This window comes from Cheilinus undulatus, linkage group 6 (assembly GCF_018320785.1).
Source record: "Cheilinus undulatus linkage group 6, ASM1832078v1, whole genome shotgun sequence".
NCBI lineage: Eukaryota > Metazoa > Chordata > Actinopteri > Labriformes > Labridae > Cheilinus > Cheilinus undulatus.
This window is the reverse complement of record NC_054870.1, coordinates 1,915,056-1,932,375: the sequence shown is the minus strand read 5'-3', so window position 1 is coordinate 1,932,375 and position 17,320 is coordinate 1,915,056. Positions and strand designations below refer to the sequence as shown.

At 32.9% G+C, this 17,320-nt stretch overlaps 1 protein-coding gene across 4 annotated transcripts in view; it reads left to right on the top strand.

Annotated features, from left to right (window-relative positions):
- Positions 1-11,546, top strand: part of LOC121510876 (sorbin and SH3 domain-containing protein 1) — a 76,146-nt gene extending 64,600 nt beyond the window's left edge. For 3 of the 4 annotated variants that reach the window (XM_041789194.1, XM_041789193.1, XM_041789196.1), the window contains 4 exons: positions 576-671; positions 5,726-5,913; positions 6,052-6,158; positions 8,616-11,546. In XM_041789194.1, coding sequence (XP_041645128.1) covers positions 576-671; positions 5,726-5,913; positions 6,052-6,158; positions 8,616-8,683 — 459 coding nt within the window. In that variant the 3' untranslated portion in view covers positions 8,684-11,546. The remainder of the gene's footprint in view (positions 1-575; positions 672-5,725; positions 5,914-6,051; positions 6,159-8,615) is intronic. The other variant, XM_041789195.1, reaches the window with a different exon arrangement.
- Positions 11,547-17,320: the final 5,774 nt, after the last annotated feature.

Genomic DNA, 17,320 nt, shown 5'->3' with positions numbered 1-17,320 from the left:
AGCCACAGTTTGTTGCCCTCAGATAAATGCTCGGTGGGTTGCTCAGGTTATTTGTGAAAGGTTCTACTAACGTGTATATTTTAGCTGAGGTCAGTCTGAGCTCTGTAGAGGTTAAAAATGCTGATTATGTGGAGGTAGAAACGTTTTAATCTTGTTACACAGCTGAAGGCTGCATGTTGTTGTGTGTGCCCGAATAACACCCAAATGTTTTACTGAGCTTCAGTGTGTTTTGGAAGTTCCAAATTTGTTAGCTCTAAAGGGTTGGATGGGAAGCTTCTGTGCTTGCATTTCCAGGTTTGATCAGAGATTTCAGCTTTGTCCTTATAAACTCAGGATTTGGCTGCATGTTGATTATTTTCTATTGTTATTCCCCGTCTGATAACCTCACTGCTGTTTCAGGTGAACTTTATTTAAGGAAGTGAGTATTTAGAGGTTTTCTCCCATGTTTTTGTGAAACAGCAAACCTGACTGTGACCCAGGGATAAAAACATAACAGGTGGAGAGGTGGCGTTTGTCAAGAGAAAAGCTGTGTTTCTGAAATATCCGTACTGATTTGATGTGCTTTTTTTTTCCAGTTTATGAGAAATGAGGCTGACCATCATGGACAGAGCTCCAGAAGTCATGTGATGCTGTTTGACATCCAGGATAACAACAATGCTAATTCCTTTGCGGTAAGTCAGAGACAGAGCTTTCTGAGTCAGTTCAGATAAAACAGTGTGATTTGTGTCCAATAACTTCTTTATCTGTTAAAATGTTTAAATTTCAACTCCTGAAGGTCAGTTTTACTCACATCTTTTTTGACTGCCATTAGTCCTCAAAATTAGTGACCATGTTCATGTACATGCTGAATAATAGGTGAGAAATATTGTTTTATTAAAGGAAAACAAAGAAATCTCTATATAGTCATCATTTTTAGTTTCTGAATGTGTGAAAAAAAAGACCAGTAATGCTCTCATATTTGTCTGATAACGATTGTTTTAAAGAGAGAGAAACTAAAACTGAAATAGGAAAAAGATCATTTTATTAAACCTGAACAAAAATCGAAAAAAATCTTTTTATTAAACTCAAACTAAAATAGAAAAAGAATCTTAGTTTATGAAAACAGAAAAAAAAATGTAGTTAATTGAATCAAAAATAGGAAAAAAATCTTTTTATTAAACTTAAACTAAAATAGGAAAAAATCATTTAATTAAACTAAAACTAAAATAGGAAAAAAAACATTTTATTAAACTTAAACTAAAAAAGGAAAAAATAATTATATTAAACTAAAACTAAAATAGAAATAAATCATTTTATTAAATTAAAACTAAAATAGGAAAAAGTCTTTTTATTAAACTAAAACTCAAATAGAAAAAATCATTTTACTAAACTTAAACTAAAATAGGAAAAAGCATTCTGTTAAACTTAAACTAAAATAGGAAAAATTGTTCTATTAAACTTAGACTACAAAAGGAAAAAAATAATTTTATTACTTTAAAACTAAAATAGAAATAAATCATTTTATTAAACTAAAACTTAAATAGAAAAAAACCTATTTGTCAAAGTAAAACTAAAATAGAAAAACAAAATCGTAGTTTACGAAACTAAAACAGAAAAAAAAAAATTTAAGTTAATTAAATCTAAAATAGGAAAACATATTTTTATTAAACTAAAATATAAAAACAAAACATTTTAATTTACAAAAACTAAAACAAAAAAAACTTTTTATTTAATTAAATCAAATATAGGAAAAAAATCTGTATATTAAACTGAAACAAAATTAGGACAAAATCATTTTATTAAACTAAAACAGAGAAAAACATTTTAGTTAATTAAATCAAAAAATAGGAAAAAATCTGTATATTAAACTAAAATATTGAAAATAAAACATTTTAATTTACAAAAAATTAAACAGAAATAAAACCCATTTTATTTAATTAAATAAAAAATAGGAAAAAATCTGTATATTAAACTGAAATCAAATCAGGAAAAAATCATTTTATTAAACTAAAATATAAAAACAAAACATTTTAATTTACAAAAAAATTTAACAGAAATAAAACCCATTTTATTTAATTAAATCAAAAATAGGAAAAAATCTGTATATTAAACTGAAATTAAATCAGGAAAAAATCATTTTATTAAACTAAAACAAAAACAAAAAAAAAAAATTTTTTAGGTAATTAAATTATAAATAAGAAAAAAATCATTTTATTAAACTAAAACTAAAATAGAAAAAAATAACATTTGAGTGAATAAAATCAAATATAGGAAAAAATAATTTTATTAAACTAAAACTAAAATAGAAAACAAATCATTTTATTAAACTAAAACAAAAATATGAAAAATAATTTTATTACACTAAAACTAAAAAAGATAAAATCATTTTATTATACTTAAACTAAAATAGAAAACAAATATTTTATTAAACTAAAACTAAAATAAGAAAAAAATACTTTATTAAACCACAACAAATATAGGAAAAAAAAATTTATTAAACTAAAACTTAAATGCAACAGTCCTTTCATTAAACTTAAACCAAAATAGGAAAAAATCATTTTATTAAACTAAAACAAAAAGAGGAAAAAAAAATCATTTTATTAAATTAAAACAAAAATAGAAAAAAAAAATCATTTTATTAAACTAAAACAAAAAGAGGAAAAAAATCATTTTATTAAACTAAAACTAAAATAGGAAAAATCATTTTATTAAACTAAAACAAAAATAGGAAAAAATAATTATATTAAACTAAAACTAAAATAGAAAAATCATTTTACTAAACTTAAACTAAAATAGGAAAAAGCATTCTGTTAAACTTAAACTAAAATAGGAAAAATTGTTCTATTAAACTTAGACTACAAAAGGAAAAAATAATTTTATTACTTTAAAACTAAAATAGAAATAAATCATTTTATTAAACTAAATCTAAAATAGAAAAAAATCATTTTATTAAATTAAAACCTAAATAGAAAAAAACCTATTTGTCAAAGTAAAACTTAAATAGAAAAACAAAATCGTAGTTTCCGAAACTAAAACAGAAAAAAAAATTTAAGTTAATTAAATCTGAAATAGGAAAACATATTTTTATTAAACTAAAATAGGAACAAAATTTTATTAAACTAAAATATAAAAACAAAACATTTTAATTTACAAAAACTAAAACAAAAAAAAACTTTTTATTTAATTAAATCAAATATAGGAAAAAAATCTGTATATTAAACTGAAACAAAATTAGGATAAAATCATTTTATTAAACTAAAACAGAAAAAAAACATTTTAGTTAATTAAATCAAAAAAAAGGAAAAAATCTGTATATTAAACTAAAATATTAAAAATAAAACATTTTAATTTACAAAAAAATTAAACAGAAATAAAACCCATTTTATTTAATTAAATCAAAAACAGGAAAAAATCTGTATATTTAACTGAAATTAAATCAGGAAAAAATCATTTTATTAAACTAAAACAAAAACAGAAAAAAAAATTTTTAGGTAATTAAATTATAAATAAGAAAAAAATAATTTTATTAAACTAAAACTAAAATAGAAAAAAATAACATTTGAGTGAATAAAATCAAAAATAGAAAAAAATAATTTTATTAAACTAAAACTAAAATAGAAAACAAATCATTTTATTAAACTAAAACAAAAATATGAAAAATAATTTTATTACACTAAAACTAAAAAAGATAAAATCATTTTATTATACTTAAACTAAAATAGAAAACAAATATTTTATTAAACTAAAACTAAAATAAGAAAAAAATACTTTATTAAACCACAACAAATATAGGAAAAACAAAATTTATTAAACTAAAACTTAAATGCAACAGTCCTTTCATTAAACTTAATCCATAATAGGAAAAAATCATTTTATTAAACTAAAACAAAAAGAGGAAAAAAAATCATTTTATTAAATTAAAACAAAAATAGAAAAAAAATCATTTTATTAAACTAAAACAAAAAGAGGAAAAAATCATTTTATTAAACTAAAACTAAAATAGGAAAAATCATTTTATTAAACTAAAACAAAAATAGGAAAAATCATTTAATTAAACTAAAACTAAAATAGGAAAAATCCTTTTATTAAACTATAACTAAAATAGAAAACAAATATTTTATTAAACTAAAACTAAAATATGAAAATTAATTTTATTACACTAAAACTAAAAAGATAAAATCATTTTATTAAACTATAATAGAAAAAAAAACATTTTATTAAACTAAAACTAAAATAGAAAATAAATATTTTATTAAACTATAACTAAAATAAGAAAAAAATACTTTATTAAACCAAAACAAATATAGGAAAACAATTTTTTTTATTAAACTAAACCTTAAATGCAACAGTCCTTTCATTAAACTTAAACCAAAATAGGAAAAAATCATTTTATTAAACTAAAACAAAAAGAGGAAAAAAATCTTTTTGTTAAACTAAAACTAAAATAGAAAAAAGAAATCATTTTATTAAACTAAAACTAAACTAGAAAAAAGAATCATTTTATTAAACTAAAACAAAAAGAGGGGAAAAAATCATTTTATTAAACTATAACTAAAATAGAAAAAAATCATTTTATTAAACTAAAACTAAAATAGAAAAAAAAAATCATTTTATTAAACTAAAACAAAAAAAGGGGAAAAAATTCATTTTATTAAACTAAAACTAAAATAGGAAAAATCATTTTATTAAACTAAAACAAAAATAGGAAAAATCATTCAATTAAACTAAAACAAAAATAGGAAAAAATCATTTTATTAAACTAAAACTAAAATAGGAAAAATCATTTAATTAAACTAAAACTAAAATAGGAAAAAATCATTTTATTAAACTCAAACTAAAATAGGAAAAAATCATTTACTTAAACTTAAACTAAAATAGAAAAAAATATTTTATTGAACTAAAAGTAAAATAGAAATAAATCATTTTATTCAACTAAAACTAAAATAGGAAAAAGTCATTTTATTAAACTTAAACTAAAATAGAAAAATTATTTTATTGAACTAAAACTAAAATAGAAAAAAATCATTTTATTTAACTAAAACTAACACAGGAAAAATTACTTTAACTTACTAAAATGAAATTTGGAAAAAACATTTAATTAACTAATACTTAAATAGGACAAACATTAATTAACTAAAAGGGAAAAAAAAGGGGGGGGGGGGGGGTGATCTCATTAACTAAAACTAAAGCAGGGAAAAATCATTTTTATTAGCTTAAGGAATGGTCCTCTACATCTTTCCATGTGAATCCATCCAAAGTTTCCCCTTTTACTCTTCTGTCTCCATGAGTCGCTGAAATGCTGCTGTCTTAAATTTCAGACTGATATGAGAGCAGAATCCATCTTTATCTATCATTCACAAAGAAAGCAAATAACAGCTCACTCATCTAATATGTTGAACTGTTCCTTTAAGTTGTACTTCTGTTTGAATAGTGCATGGTCATTCTGAATGATTTCCTAAAAAAGGTGAACTAATATCTCATGTTTCCTGTCTACATGCTCTCACACTGGTCTTGCCTGTCATGCCTGCCCTCTTGGCCTCCTCTGACGTCTCTTCTGCTTTGTCTTCCGGCTTTGAACGGATCACTTCCTTTTTCTGCCTTACTACTTACTGGACCTACCTTTCTGTCTTGCCACCTCCAACCCCTTCCTCTCTAACTCCTCACCTCAACTTCACCTCAACCTCTTTGGACTTGGTGGGGCTGCTCTTTGTCTTTCTCTGATGACTTCACCCACTACTACAACTAGGAAGCAGTGTGTAATGAGATCTTGAATATAGCTGAGACCTCAGTGAGGTACTGCAGCACCCTGTCCCACCTCCCTCATGACTCTGTCCACAGACTTCACCCCCATCCCAGTAAACAATCTCTCATCATTTCCCAGCAACCCCATTCCCACAGTAGCAGCCCAGAGCCAAGCCGTCTCAGCTGTGGAATGTGAGTAACGTTTGATCCACCTTAAGTTACAGCTGTTTAGTTCTGTCATTTACTTAAGCAAACTTTTGATTTTACTGGTTTAGCATTACATCTTATCAGCTTTACCAGTTAACCAATGCCAGATCCTGTCCTCCCCAGTTTCCAGGCTCTGTACAGTTATGTGCCCCAGAATGATGACGAGTTGGAGCTACAGGAAGGGGATCTTGTCAGCGTCATGGAGAAGTGCGATGACGGCTGGTTTGTCGGTATGTGCCCCAGGCCTCGGTACACATTCCTCGGGGATGCGCTCACTCTTAAGGTGTCCCCTAAATCCATACAGGATTACTGAAGAATGACAGCAAGGCTGCATGAGTGTGATGAGTCTGTTTAGAGCTTCAAGATATGTAGGGTCATTTTAAATAGTTCACATCTTTTCAGTATAAATTATAGCAGGTTATTTACAAACCCCAATTCAAAAAAGGTTGGGATGTTTGGTTAAATGTGAATAAAAACATACAGTGATTTAAAAATCATTCTCAGCTCATATTTAACTGAATAAAACATGTTCAAACTGATAAACTTTTTAATATGCTCACACTTTTAAATTCAATGCCTGCAACACAATCCAAAAAGGGAGGACAGGGAAAAAGACTGGGAAAAATGTGGAATGCTTTAAAAAAACACCTGGAACATTCCACAGGTTAGTGGTTTAATTGGTAATGGATGATAGTGCCATGATTTGGTACTAAAGAAGCTCTCCTGACAGACTCAGTCCTCGACAGTCAACACTCGCACAAGGTTCTTCACTATGTGGAAGACGCTGTGGCCAAAAAGTCCAACATTTTACAATTAACATTCCTCAGTTTGTATTTGCAATGAGATTTCACCGTCTACGGTTGACAATGTCATCAGAAGATTCAGAGAATCTGCAGAAATCTTTCCACAGGAGGGGCAAAGCTGCAAACCAAGACTGACGTTTGATCCCTCAGAGGGCTCTGTGTTAAAAACCGGCCTCATTCTGTGGTAAAAAATTACAATGTGGGCCCAGGAACACTTTAGACCAGTGATACTCATATATACTCAAATATTCCCCCAGAAAACCTTAAAAAGGGAAACTTTGACCTCAGAAATTATACATTGCAAGTCACATTAATCTTTGTTTTCCACACTTATACAGTTGATTGTGTAATTCCTTTGCCATTATTTTTATTTTTTTCCCCATTTTTTGCCACTTTTAATCCATTTTCACTGCTTTAAGCCTGATTTTGCAACTTGTATTTACCACTTTTAGTACGTCTTTGCTACTTTTATCCCATATTTGCCACTTTCTCACCAGGTTTTTGCCTCTTTTATTCTGCTTTTTGCATTTTTTTCTTTTTTTGTGCCACTTTTTGCCCATTTAAGCTGCCTTTTGCCATTTAATGCCACTCTTTCCCCCATTTTTGCCACTCTCTGCCCATTTTTCCTACCTCTTTGTCCATTTTGATCACTTTAACACTCACTTTTGCCATGTTCTTGCTGTTTTTTTTGACTATTTTTGCCACCTGTAACTCAATTTTTGGTAACTTCTCACCCATTTTTGCCATGTATTCTCCCCATTTTTTTTTTTTACTTTTTACCCATTTCTTATCATTTTATGTTTACCTTGCCCCTTTTTGCTGATTTTTGACCATTTTTGCCCTCTTTTAGTTTTAATGCCACTTTTCACCAATTACTCTGTGGCTCCTGCAAAGGCATTTCTCAACAGTTTTGCTCTTTGGTTGAGCAGGGTTGAGTAACGCTGCTTTAGATTGTTGGTTAACACACTCCATCGCTGCATCTAAAGACGTCAGTAAAACTACCATGCAAAGTCAAAGCCATATTTCAACAGCATTCAGAGGCAGCGCTGACTTCTCTGGGCCCAAGACCATCTGAGATGGACTGACCTGGATTTATAAAAACTGCTCTGATGAGGCCAATTTTTTAATTGTGTATGTAAATAATGACCACTGAGTCCTCTGAGTTAAAGAGGGAAAGAGTCATCCAGATTTTTATCAACACAAAGTTCACAGTTGTATTTATTTAGTGTCATGGTGTTGCACATTCATGCATCGTTAATATGGTGACCTATGCTCAACTCAGACGTCTTTTCAGGGATGGCGCTGTTTTTTTTGTTTTTTGTTTTTTGTTTTTTGCAAGACAATGCACAAGACAACACTCTGCACAAGTCACAACAGTGTGGCTTCACAGTAAAAGAGTGCGGGTGCTAGACTGGCTGGCTTACAGTTCAGACATGTCTCCCACTGAAAATGTACCATGCATTATGAATGAAAATTATAACAATAGAAAGCCTGCACTTTTGAGCAACTTGAGACAAAATCAAGCAAGAATGGAAAAGAAATCCACTTTAAAGACCTCAACAGAGTAATGTTAGTAGAAAAGGTGATGTAACACCACTGTAAAAATGCTCCTGTCCCAGCTTTTTTGGAAAATATTTTAAGCAAGAAATTCTATCATTAGATTAACCATTTTAAACATTAACTGAAAATGGGTTGAAAGATTTTCAAATCACTGTGTCCTGTTTTGATTTAAAACAATGTTAAGTTTGTGGGTTGTGCATGCACCAGGCTGGTAACTGATTCTAAACGTATACTATTGCACTACAGCCGTTTTAGCTTCTGATATTTCAGTGAATTCTTTAATTTCTTTGTCCTCACAGTTGCTATGGTTTCTTTTTCCTGCAGGTACGTCAAAGAGGACAAAGCAGTTCGGGACGTTCCCTGGGAATTACGTGAAGGAGGTGAAACTGTAAAGAAATCTAATCGGACTGTAACACACGGTTGCCTGTCAAAGTTGGGAAGTCAGAACTATCTTGATGACTATTAGCTGATGTGGAATATGAACCAGGTTTATCCAGTTTGTCCTGGAAAGTGATTGGTTTGGCCAGAGGTATGTCAAACTGCATGAGGTGGAGCCAAGACAGCTCACTGCTGAGACCTCAGTGTTGTGTATACACTTCTACACGTATATATTTCATCTCATCAGGTAGAATTTGTCCATGAAAGCATACCACCAACTGGATTTTCTTTGTAGTAGCTAGTTAAATATAAAACAATGGCTTCCATTCTGTCCATTCAGTATGCAGTACAAAAGTGTTTACTTAGCCGTGCAGTCTGGAGGCCAGCAGCAGAGCAGAGCATGGATTAAAGAGTGGATCTTCTAACCTGGAGTGGACCTGAGCGGATTCAGAATGTCTTTAATATGTTGTTTTTGACCTGTTTGTTCTAAGCTACCTTTGAGGGCCGATAGGAGATATCAGGTTTGGCTTTTAAGCCTGTATGCCACAGTGTTTGAATATATATGAGACCAACAAGGGCAGGAAACTTTTTATATTTAGAAAAACGTGCAGCATATTCAGTAACATGCAATAAGCCAATGCAAAAGCTGGAAAACAAATACAACTGAGCATGTTGCAAATGAAACATTGATGCTGAAAAAAGCTGAAATGTGCATTATCATCGAATGCATAAGTGACACAAAGTCACGCAAAGAATATTAAGTAAATTGTAATGAAATTTCATATTTAGAGAACAACTGTGAAATGAAAAAGCTGCAAATGTCTTCAAACGAAGTGTTCCAGGCCTGTAAAGGCACCCAACAGAACAGTTAGTTATGAAAGGGGACACAAGGAAGTGAATTTATTGTTTAGACATGAAAACATAGTTTGACAACAGAAAGTCGGGGATTTAAAGTGCAGTATGATACCAGGGGAAAGAGAGCTGGGATGCCTGGAGCTAGCACTAGCCACAGGGCTAACTCAGCCGTCTCTAACACAGAGCCTGATCTGGCATGGCCTTCACCATCCCTGCTGTCAGAGTCCCACCTCAACTTGCTGTAATTATCCTGGCTACTGTTAAACATACTCTCTATCATTAAAAAATGCTGCTTTCTCAGCTGAGAACCTCCTACCTGGGCCTGTAGCTTTTGTCTCCTGAAGGTCCAAAGTTTCCAGTCTGTGCCGGGTTACAGTACTGCTAGCGGCACTGCTAACTCAGCACTTATATTTTGCACCCAGTAACCATTTCTAAAAAAATGTCTGGGTTTTTGTGTACTTTATAGTGTTTGGTGTTGCATGGCAGCACCAAATTATGTGGTCCAATAATCATTTTACATCCTTGTCTCTGTCTGGGTCTGTTGGTGCAGATGCAGAAACCTGGGTGTCAGTTCAGTGAGAGCAGCCCCAGGATTCCTGGAGCCGGACTAGGCATGAAAAGCACCTGGACTTATTTGGTCTTTGGGGTACCGGGACCAATTTGTCCCTGACAGAGCTGACAGTTTAAAGCTCAGTGGGTCCAGTTGTTACCCAGGGCAGACGGATGTGTCATAGATAGCTCAGTTAGCCCTTCAATCAGTGCAAGCTGCAGGCATCCCAGGGCTGCCCCAACAGAACTCTAACATAGCTCTCTCATGTGAGACCTGTTTCAAATCTCCTTGTTTCTCTTATTTAATGCCATCAAAGCAACATATTCACTTTTTTGTTTCCCTCATATGCTCTTGTCAACAATAAAACTGTTCGTTAGTGCTCATGCAGGCCTACGGGAGTTTGAAGACTTGATTTGCAGCTTTTTTCTATTTGCATTTGTCTTCTGAATGTTTTTTTTTACTTTGTCTTGTTTAGTACTTGCAGCTATTTGTCTTTTTTTATTCATTTTACTTTTTGCAGCATGTTGCTTTTTTCCTATTTGCAACATATTGCATCTGTTTCATACATTTGCAAGTGCTTTTTGAATTTGCATGTTTCCTAATATGCTGCGTGACGTTCCCAACATAAGTCGTTTTACCATTGCACTTGTTGACCACCATACGTACCACATATGTATTATGTGGATATGTGAAATATGGCAGCACCTTTATGAACCCTCCAGTCTGCCAGAAAGATCTGAGATAAACTGGTTACCAAAATCCCTCTCAGTGTCATAACCCAAAGCTTCAGATAGTCCAGTATTGCCTTTATTCTCCTTTCAGAGGTTTTCACGGTAACGTGTGTCATGTGCATGAAACAAAAACCCACTAAGACTTGAGGAGAGCTATAGTTTCTCTTTCTCTGTTTCCAGAATCACATCAAACTGTTGGAACTGACAGTGTGCATCTTTGATAAAAGTAAAGAGAAACTATACTGTATATGCATGTTAGGTTTTTTCAGAAACCACATAGAAGTCTATTTTATCATTTCTGTCCAAATAGAAGTGGCCTTTTTTTCTAACGGTTGCTGCCTGTGAGGTAGCTGGTTGTAAATGTCTGCAGCTCCTGACACAACCACAGGACAGGCATGGTAGCACTTTTAGGGGTATCCCAACTAACAAAAGCTAAAAACCATGCAGGGTTTCAAGTTGAGCCTACATGTTAAAAATCATGAAGATAATCAAAGTGACTTTCATAATGAGTTTGAAACTATGCCCTCACTGACAAGAGTTCATGTTGTAGCCAGAAAAGCCTTCAGAATATGGGAGAAATTCATGTAAAGACTCCAAATTAGGAAGAACATTGTACATCAGTGTTACTCAACCCTGCTCAACCAAGCAAAACTGTTTAAAAAAATACCTTTGCAAGAGCCACAATCTAAGTGGTGAAACAGTGGTAAAAATGGGTTGAAGTGGCAATAAAATTAAGTTAAAGTGGTAAACTTGTCAAAAAGTGACAAAAAATGGGTAAATGTTTGCAAAAAGGTGGAGGAAAAAGTGGCAAAAATTGATTAAAAATAATTTACAAGTGGCAAAAATGGTCAAAAGTGGCAAAAGGCAGCTTCAAAGTGCAAGAAGGGGCAAAAAATGGCAAAAAGGGGAAAAATTGAAAATAGCAAAAAGCACGATAAACAAGGCAAAAAAAATGAGTCAAAAACGAGTTATAGGTGGCAAAATTGGTCAAAAATTGTAAAAATGTGGCAAAAATTAGTGAAAAGAGACTAAAATGCACAAAAGTGGCAAATGGTAAAAAACTAGCACAGAAGTGGCAAAAAATGGGTGAAAATTGGCAAAAATGGGGAGACAAAGTGGCAAAATTGATTAAAAACGAGTTGCAGGTGGCAAAAATGGTCAAAACAACTGTAAAAATTTGGCAAAAAATGAGTGAAAAGAGACAAACATGGACAAAAGTTGCAAGAATGTGGAAAAAAGTGTCATTAAATTGAAAAATCGCAGATTAAATGGGTGAGAAGGGGCAATACATGGTCAAAAAAGTGGGAAAAAATTGCAAATAGCAAAAAGCAGGACAAAAAAGAAAAAAAATGTAAAAAGGGCAAAAAGAAGTTGCAAACTTGGGCTTAAAAGCTGTACAAATAGATTAAAAGTGGCAAAAAAAAAGGGGGGAAATTGCAAATAATGAAAATATACATAGAAAAAGAAAGGGTTGACCATTTAAAGAAGACATATTTTACCCCTTTTTCCTTTTAAGTATGTCATTTTGGGACACCTTTAGAATACTTATTGATGATGTGCAGCTCAAAAATCTCTTCACTTATCTTATACTGGCGATAGGAAAACCCCTATTTTCAGCAGATCTCGCCGACTGCTGACCTTACCGTTCTCTGATTGGCCAGCTTGGTCAAAGCTTCCTGGGGGCTGAACAGTGGGCCGAACTGTTTTCTCAGCCCATTGATCACTGACTTTTGCTTAGTTTACTTATTGTGCTTTTAATCAGCACAGGTCAAGACTTAGTAATGTAAAGGTACACAACGTTTCACGGCATAGTTTTGGGTAAAAGGGCGGTTAGTTATGAAAACAACTGATGACAAAGTTTAGCACACATACTGTCCTTTATTCACAAAACAATCGTTGGTGAAGTGACGAGCGCAGAGAAAAAAGTTTGCAGGCGGTCGGCTCGATGAGACAAACAGTTCCCACCGCTTTCCGCTGCTTTCCTCCTTCGGGAGCGCGTACAGAGTAGATTTATAGTCACAACCAAAAAAAAAACACAAATAAGTTTAGAAGACATGCTGACCGGAATAAATCCACACAAGAGCAAGAATCCAAACAACAGCACCGGGGAGGGGGCGTGGCTGAGAACGAGCTGCCGGGAGGGCGGGTCTGAGAGCCTCCTGTGGGAGGAGGGGAGGGAGTCATCTGCTCAGAGCCGTCCAATGGGGATGCCGGAAAACGAGCTGACGTCAGCTCGTATCAAGTCTCGCAACGAGCTGTTCAGAGAGGCCGGTAATCTCGTTTGCAGGGTTTATGGAAAGACGCGTATCTCTTGATAAAATGAAATCGGTATGGTTTAGAAAGGATCCTCAACTTTGTAGCATTGTATGCAAGTGTTAAAATATGACTTAGTATAATATGTCTCCTTTAAGCCAACTGTGCAAGAGTGGGAAGCAAATTGATTAATGTTACTTGCAATGTATAATTTCTGAGGTTAAAGTTTACCTTTTTTCCAGTTTTCTGGGGAAAATATTTCAAATAAAGACATAACAGAGCCACAAATCATCACCAAAAAGCCACGCCTATCACTGTTGTACATACTGATTTGGACTTTCAGTGTGAATTATACATGCATTTTGGACCTCAACAGCACCTTTATGTGGTGTAGCTTTGGAAACTGGTATCAGAGTTGTCTTCCCATGAGAACAAAGCTCCCACCTCTGCAGACCTATAGAACAAGACAGCACATGTCAGAAAAGCTCCTCTTCATGCATGGCCTGAAAGATAATTGCTATTATCATCTTTTTATTACTGAATTCTTTTCCCATTAGCTCCATGGACTGGCAGAGCTGTCACATAGGGCGTGCTTGTTATTGGTTCTAACCTGTTCAGACTAGCAGATGCATGACTATGGATGTATTCTAACGTCACACCAGGAAACGATGTAGGGAATACTCCAAGTACTCGAGTCTTTTCTCAGACATTTCTAATCAAACTGTTTCAGTATGGAACGATAAAACAATAACTAGACACTGATGTTTACTAAATCTGTTTCTGAATGTGCTAGCTCACGGTGTGCAGTGATGAACACTGATATTAGCTGAACTCGGTTGAGATGAATGTGGATGCCACATCCAGTATGTGATATATACAGAATGAAGTTTCAGGATTGAGGTATAAATTGAGAAATTTCAACCAGTCTTGGTTTTGCTGTTGAACAAAAATAGATGTTTTCTCATGTGCAAATCACCACTGACGGTGTTGGCAATACAGCATGGGAATTTTTCCCCATCATTAAATGATTACGATGCAATTTATTGTTTTTTTTGTGCTAATGTTAAATGCAGGTATTTAGTTACACTACAAAAGATTGTTTCCTCATCCACAAGTGACTAGACCTCGTTCCTGTGTTCCACAAACCACGAGTGTGAGCGTTTTTGACCTGTTGATGTTCACTGCCTGACAGAACAGAAGCAAAATGGTTCACTTAATATCCTCACATTTAAGGACAATGACACATAAACAATCACTCATTTAGCCATGAAATGTTTGACTTTCACTAATTTGTGCTCCAGAGAGAAATCACAGGATGTATGAATGTATTGACATGTGACCAGCACACAGAAACTAAGAGGTAAATGGCATATTTTTCACCTTGAATGACTGAACAGTGTGGCACATGAAGGATTGTAAATATGTAAAATAAAATAGACTACAGAATATGGGAAAACCTAAATGAGCTCACAGTCCCTTTCAGTGGTTTATTTCCTGAAGGCTTTTTTTTTTTGCAGAGCACAGCGTGCAGCATGTGAGCACAGAGAGTCTGACATACATGAACATTACGCTGCCATTGTGAACATAAAAATGCCTTATGTTAGATGCTAAATTGTGCCTCATTTTTCTTTTTTTGGGGGTTGTCACTGAAATGTGTTTTACATATTTAATGTAACCATACTTTCCAACCGGTCATTGTCTTGATAATGGGAGGAGTTTTGTTGCTTAGAAGTGTGGCACAATGCTTTGACACAGATAACGACAGTAGTGAGGAGAATGGACGACTTTAATGAGACACAACTGCAGCAGTTTTGGTTTGTTGGCTTCAATTTGCAGTGCTGTTACATTGAAAATACTAAACTAAAGTTACTATTCAATGCTGTGACTGAAGTATTATGCAATATTTAATAAATCATTGAAACCATCTCGTGTTAGCTCTTTTTCTGAGTGATTGAATCTTTAAAGTCATACATATTTTTCAGTTTCCTGCTGAATTATAAATGCATTTCAATTAGGGCTTAACAATTTGCAAAAATAATCAAATTGCAATTTTTTTCCCAAATATTGCGATTTAATATGCGATTATTCTTGGGTTAATCTTATGTATTTATTGACAAATTCAAGCAATAAATAATTCCATAAATAAGACCATGTGTATTGAAAACAATGAAATTATTTCCGAAGCAATTAATCCATAGTAGCATGAATCTGAGTATGAAGGTGCAACAAGCTTTAAGCCACGGGTGTCAAACTCAAGGCCAAAGGGGGCCAAATCCGGCCCATGGCACAGTTACACCCGGCCCACCAGATCATATATTTTTATTAGAACTGGCCCACCAGTATGAGGGCTGCAGATTTCCTCCAGTATAAAAATGAAACTTAATCTTGATGATTTAAAATATCCTTGTTGAGTCATGAAAACTAGAAAAAGTAAACAGTAAAAATAATTAGATAAAAAGTCAGGAACGTGGGGAAGAAATTAGTGTTTTCTCTATATTTTCAATTTTGAATCTCACAGTTATGATTCAAAGTTATGGATTTGAATTTTTATTTCATATTTTAACCTTTACATCTCATAACTTTGACTTTTTAATCTCATATTTTTACCTTAAGATTAATCATTTTAAATTTTAAATCCTATTTAGACCTTTAAAAGTCAGGATTTTGACTTTTATCTCATGTTTTGACCTTTTTCAACTCCTAACTTTTAATTTTATCTCATTTTTTCTACCTTAAAAACATATGATTTTTAATTTTACTTCATATTTTGACATTTGAAACTCGTGATTTTGATGTTTACCTCATATTTTGACTGTTTAAAATTATGATTTTAAAATTTATCTCCGTTTTCGACTTTCAAAATTCATGGTTTCAGTATTCTATCTCATATTTTGTCTTTTAAAAACATTATTTTGACTTTAAATGTCATGTTTTTACCTTTTAAACTTATAAGTTTGAATTTTTATCTCAGATTTTAAGTTTTTAACTTATCATGTTCACCTTTTAATCGCAAAATCATTTACCATCAGTGCCAAGTTTTTTCCCCCAATACTGTAATTCATACCTGGTAAAAATAAGGTTGACATGTTATGGTTAAATATTGACCCTGTAAAGGCCCCCGGGTTGGACCCAAGTTCAGAATCCGGCCCCTGCTGTGATTGAGTTTGAGGAATAGCCCACGCTTTTGTGGAAACTAGTCCAAAACTCTTTTTCCACTAGCATTCGGTTGACTGGGACGGGGACAGTTGATCAGTTATTCAAGGCTAATGTGAGCATTTGTTTTTCTTATATTTTCTTTAGGCTAATGTAGTTTAAATAATTACAGAAAGGATTTTTTATTGAACATATGTTATTAAGGTGGTGCTGTTACTTTATTAGTTTAAAACAGACAAACAGGGGCTTATGGGACATAATTATGCTAGCTGGTGGCAAAAAAAAGCAAAATTGAAGTTGTCAATTAGCATTTTTTGTGTTGTTTATTGGGGGTCTGCACACATTGAATTTGGGAACCTCTTGGGAGAACATAGAGCATGCACAAATGATTTCTATCATTAGGTTTCTGGGCTAATTTTCTTCCTATGAAAAGTATTTTTGTAAAGACAGATGAAGTTTATTATTTTCCTCATCTCATGAATTACAGCAGGGGTGTCCAAGCTTTTTCCTTTGGGAGCCACACACAGAAATATATAAGGATGGTGGGGCCCCTTTTATGTATCTCTCCTCGATATTTAAGTTAGTAAAACCATTTTAATGTTGGTTAAGATATATTCAGTAATTGGGACTGCTTAAGTGGCTTGTTGATTGCTTACAAGCCAAATAGCCAATCATTTTAAGGATTTTGGGAAGGCCAATCAGATTTCAGCGGGCCCTAGTCACCACTGGCTCCGCCCCTGGAACATTAGGACATTATGAATCAAGGTGTTTTTATTATTTTGGTTTTCAAAAGTGTTACTATTTATAGTGTAGTCCTGAAAAAAACAGCATTATATCCTTTTTGTCAAAATTTTTGTTTACAGTATTAGTATGGTAGCACTGCTTTGTGCTGAAACTAAGTAGTATAATACAGTGTAGCACAAGCTTCATTCTCTACTAAGGGGCAACCAAAAATGGGATGCTGGCCACATTTGGCCCCCAGGCCATAGTTTGGACACCACTAAATTACAGGTTCAGTCACCTGATAAATGCGTGCCCCGCCCCCTGTGTGATATCCCATTAAAAAGGTTAGGTAATTTCTAGTAGGAGCGATGATACCACCGCTAGAG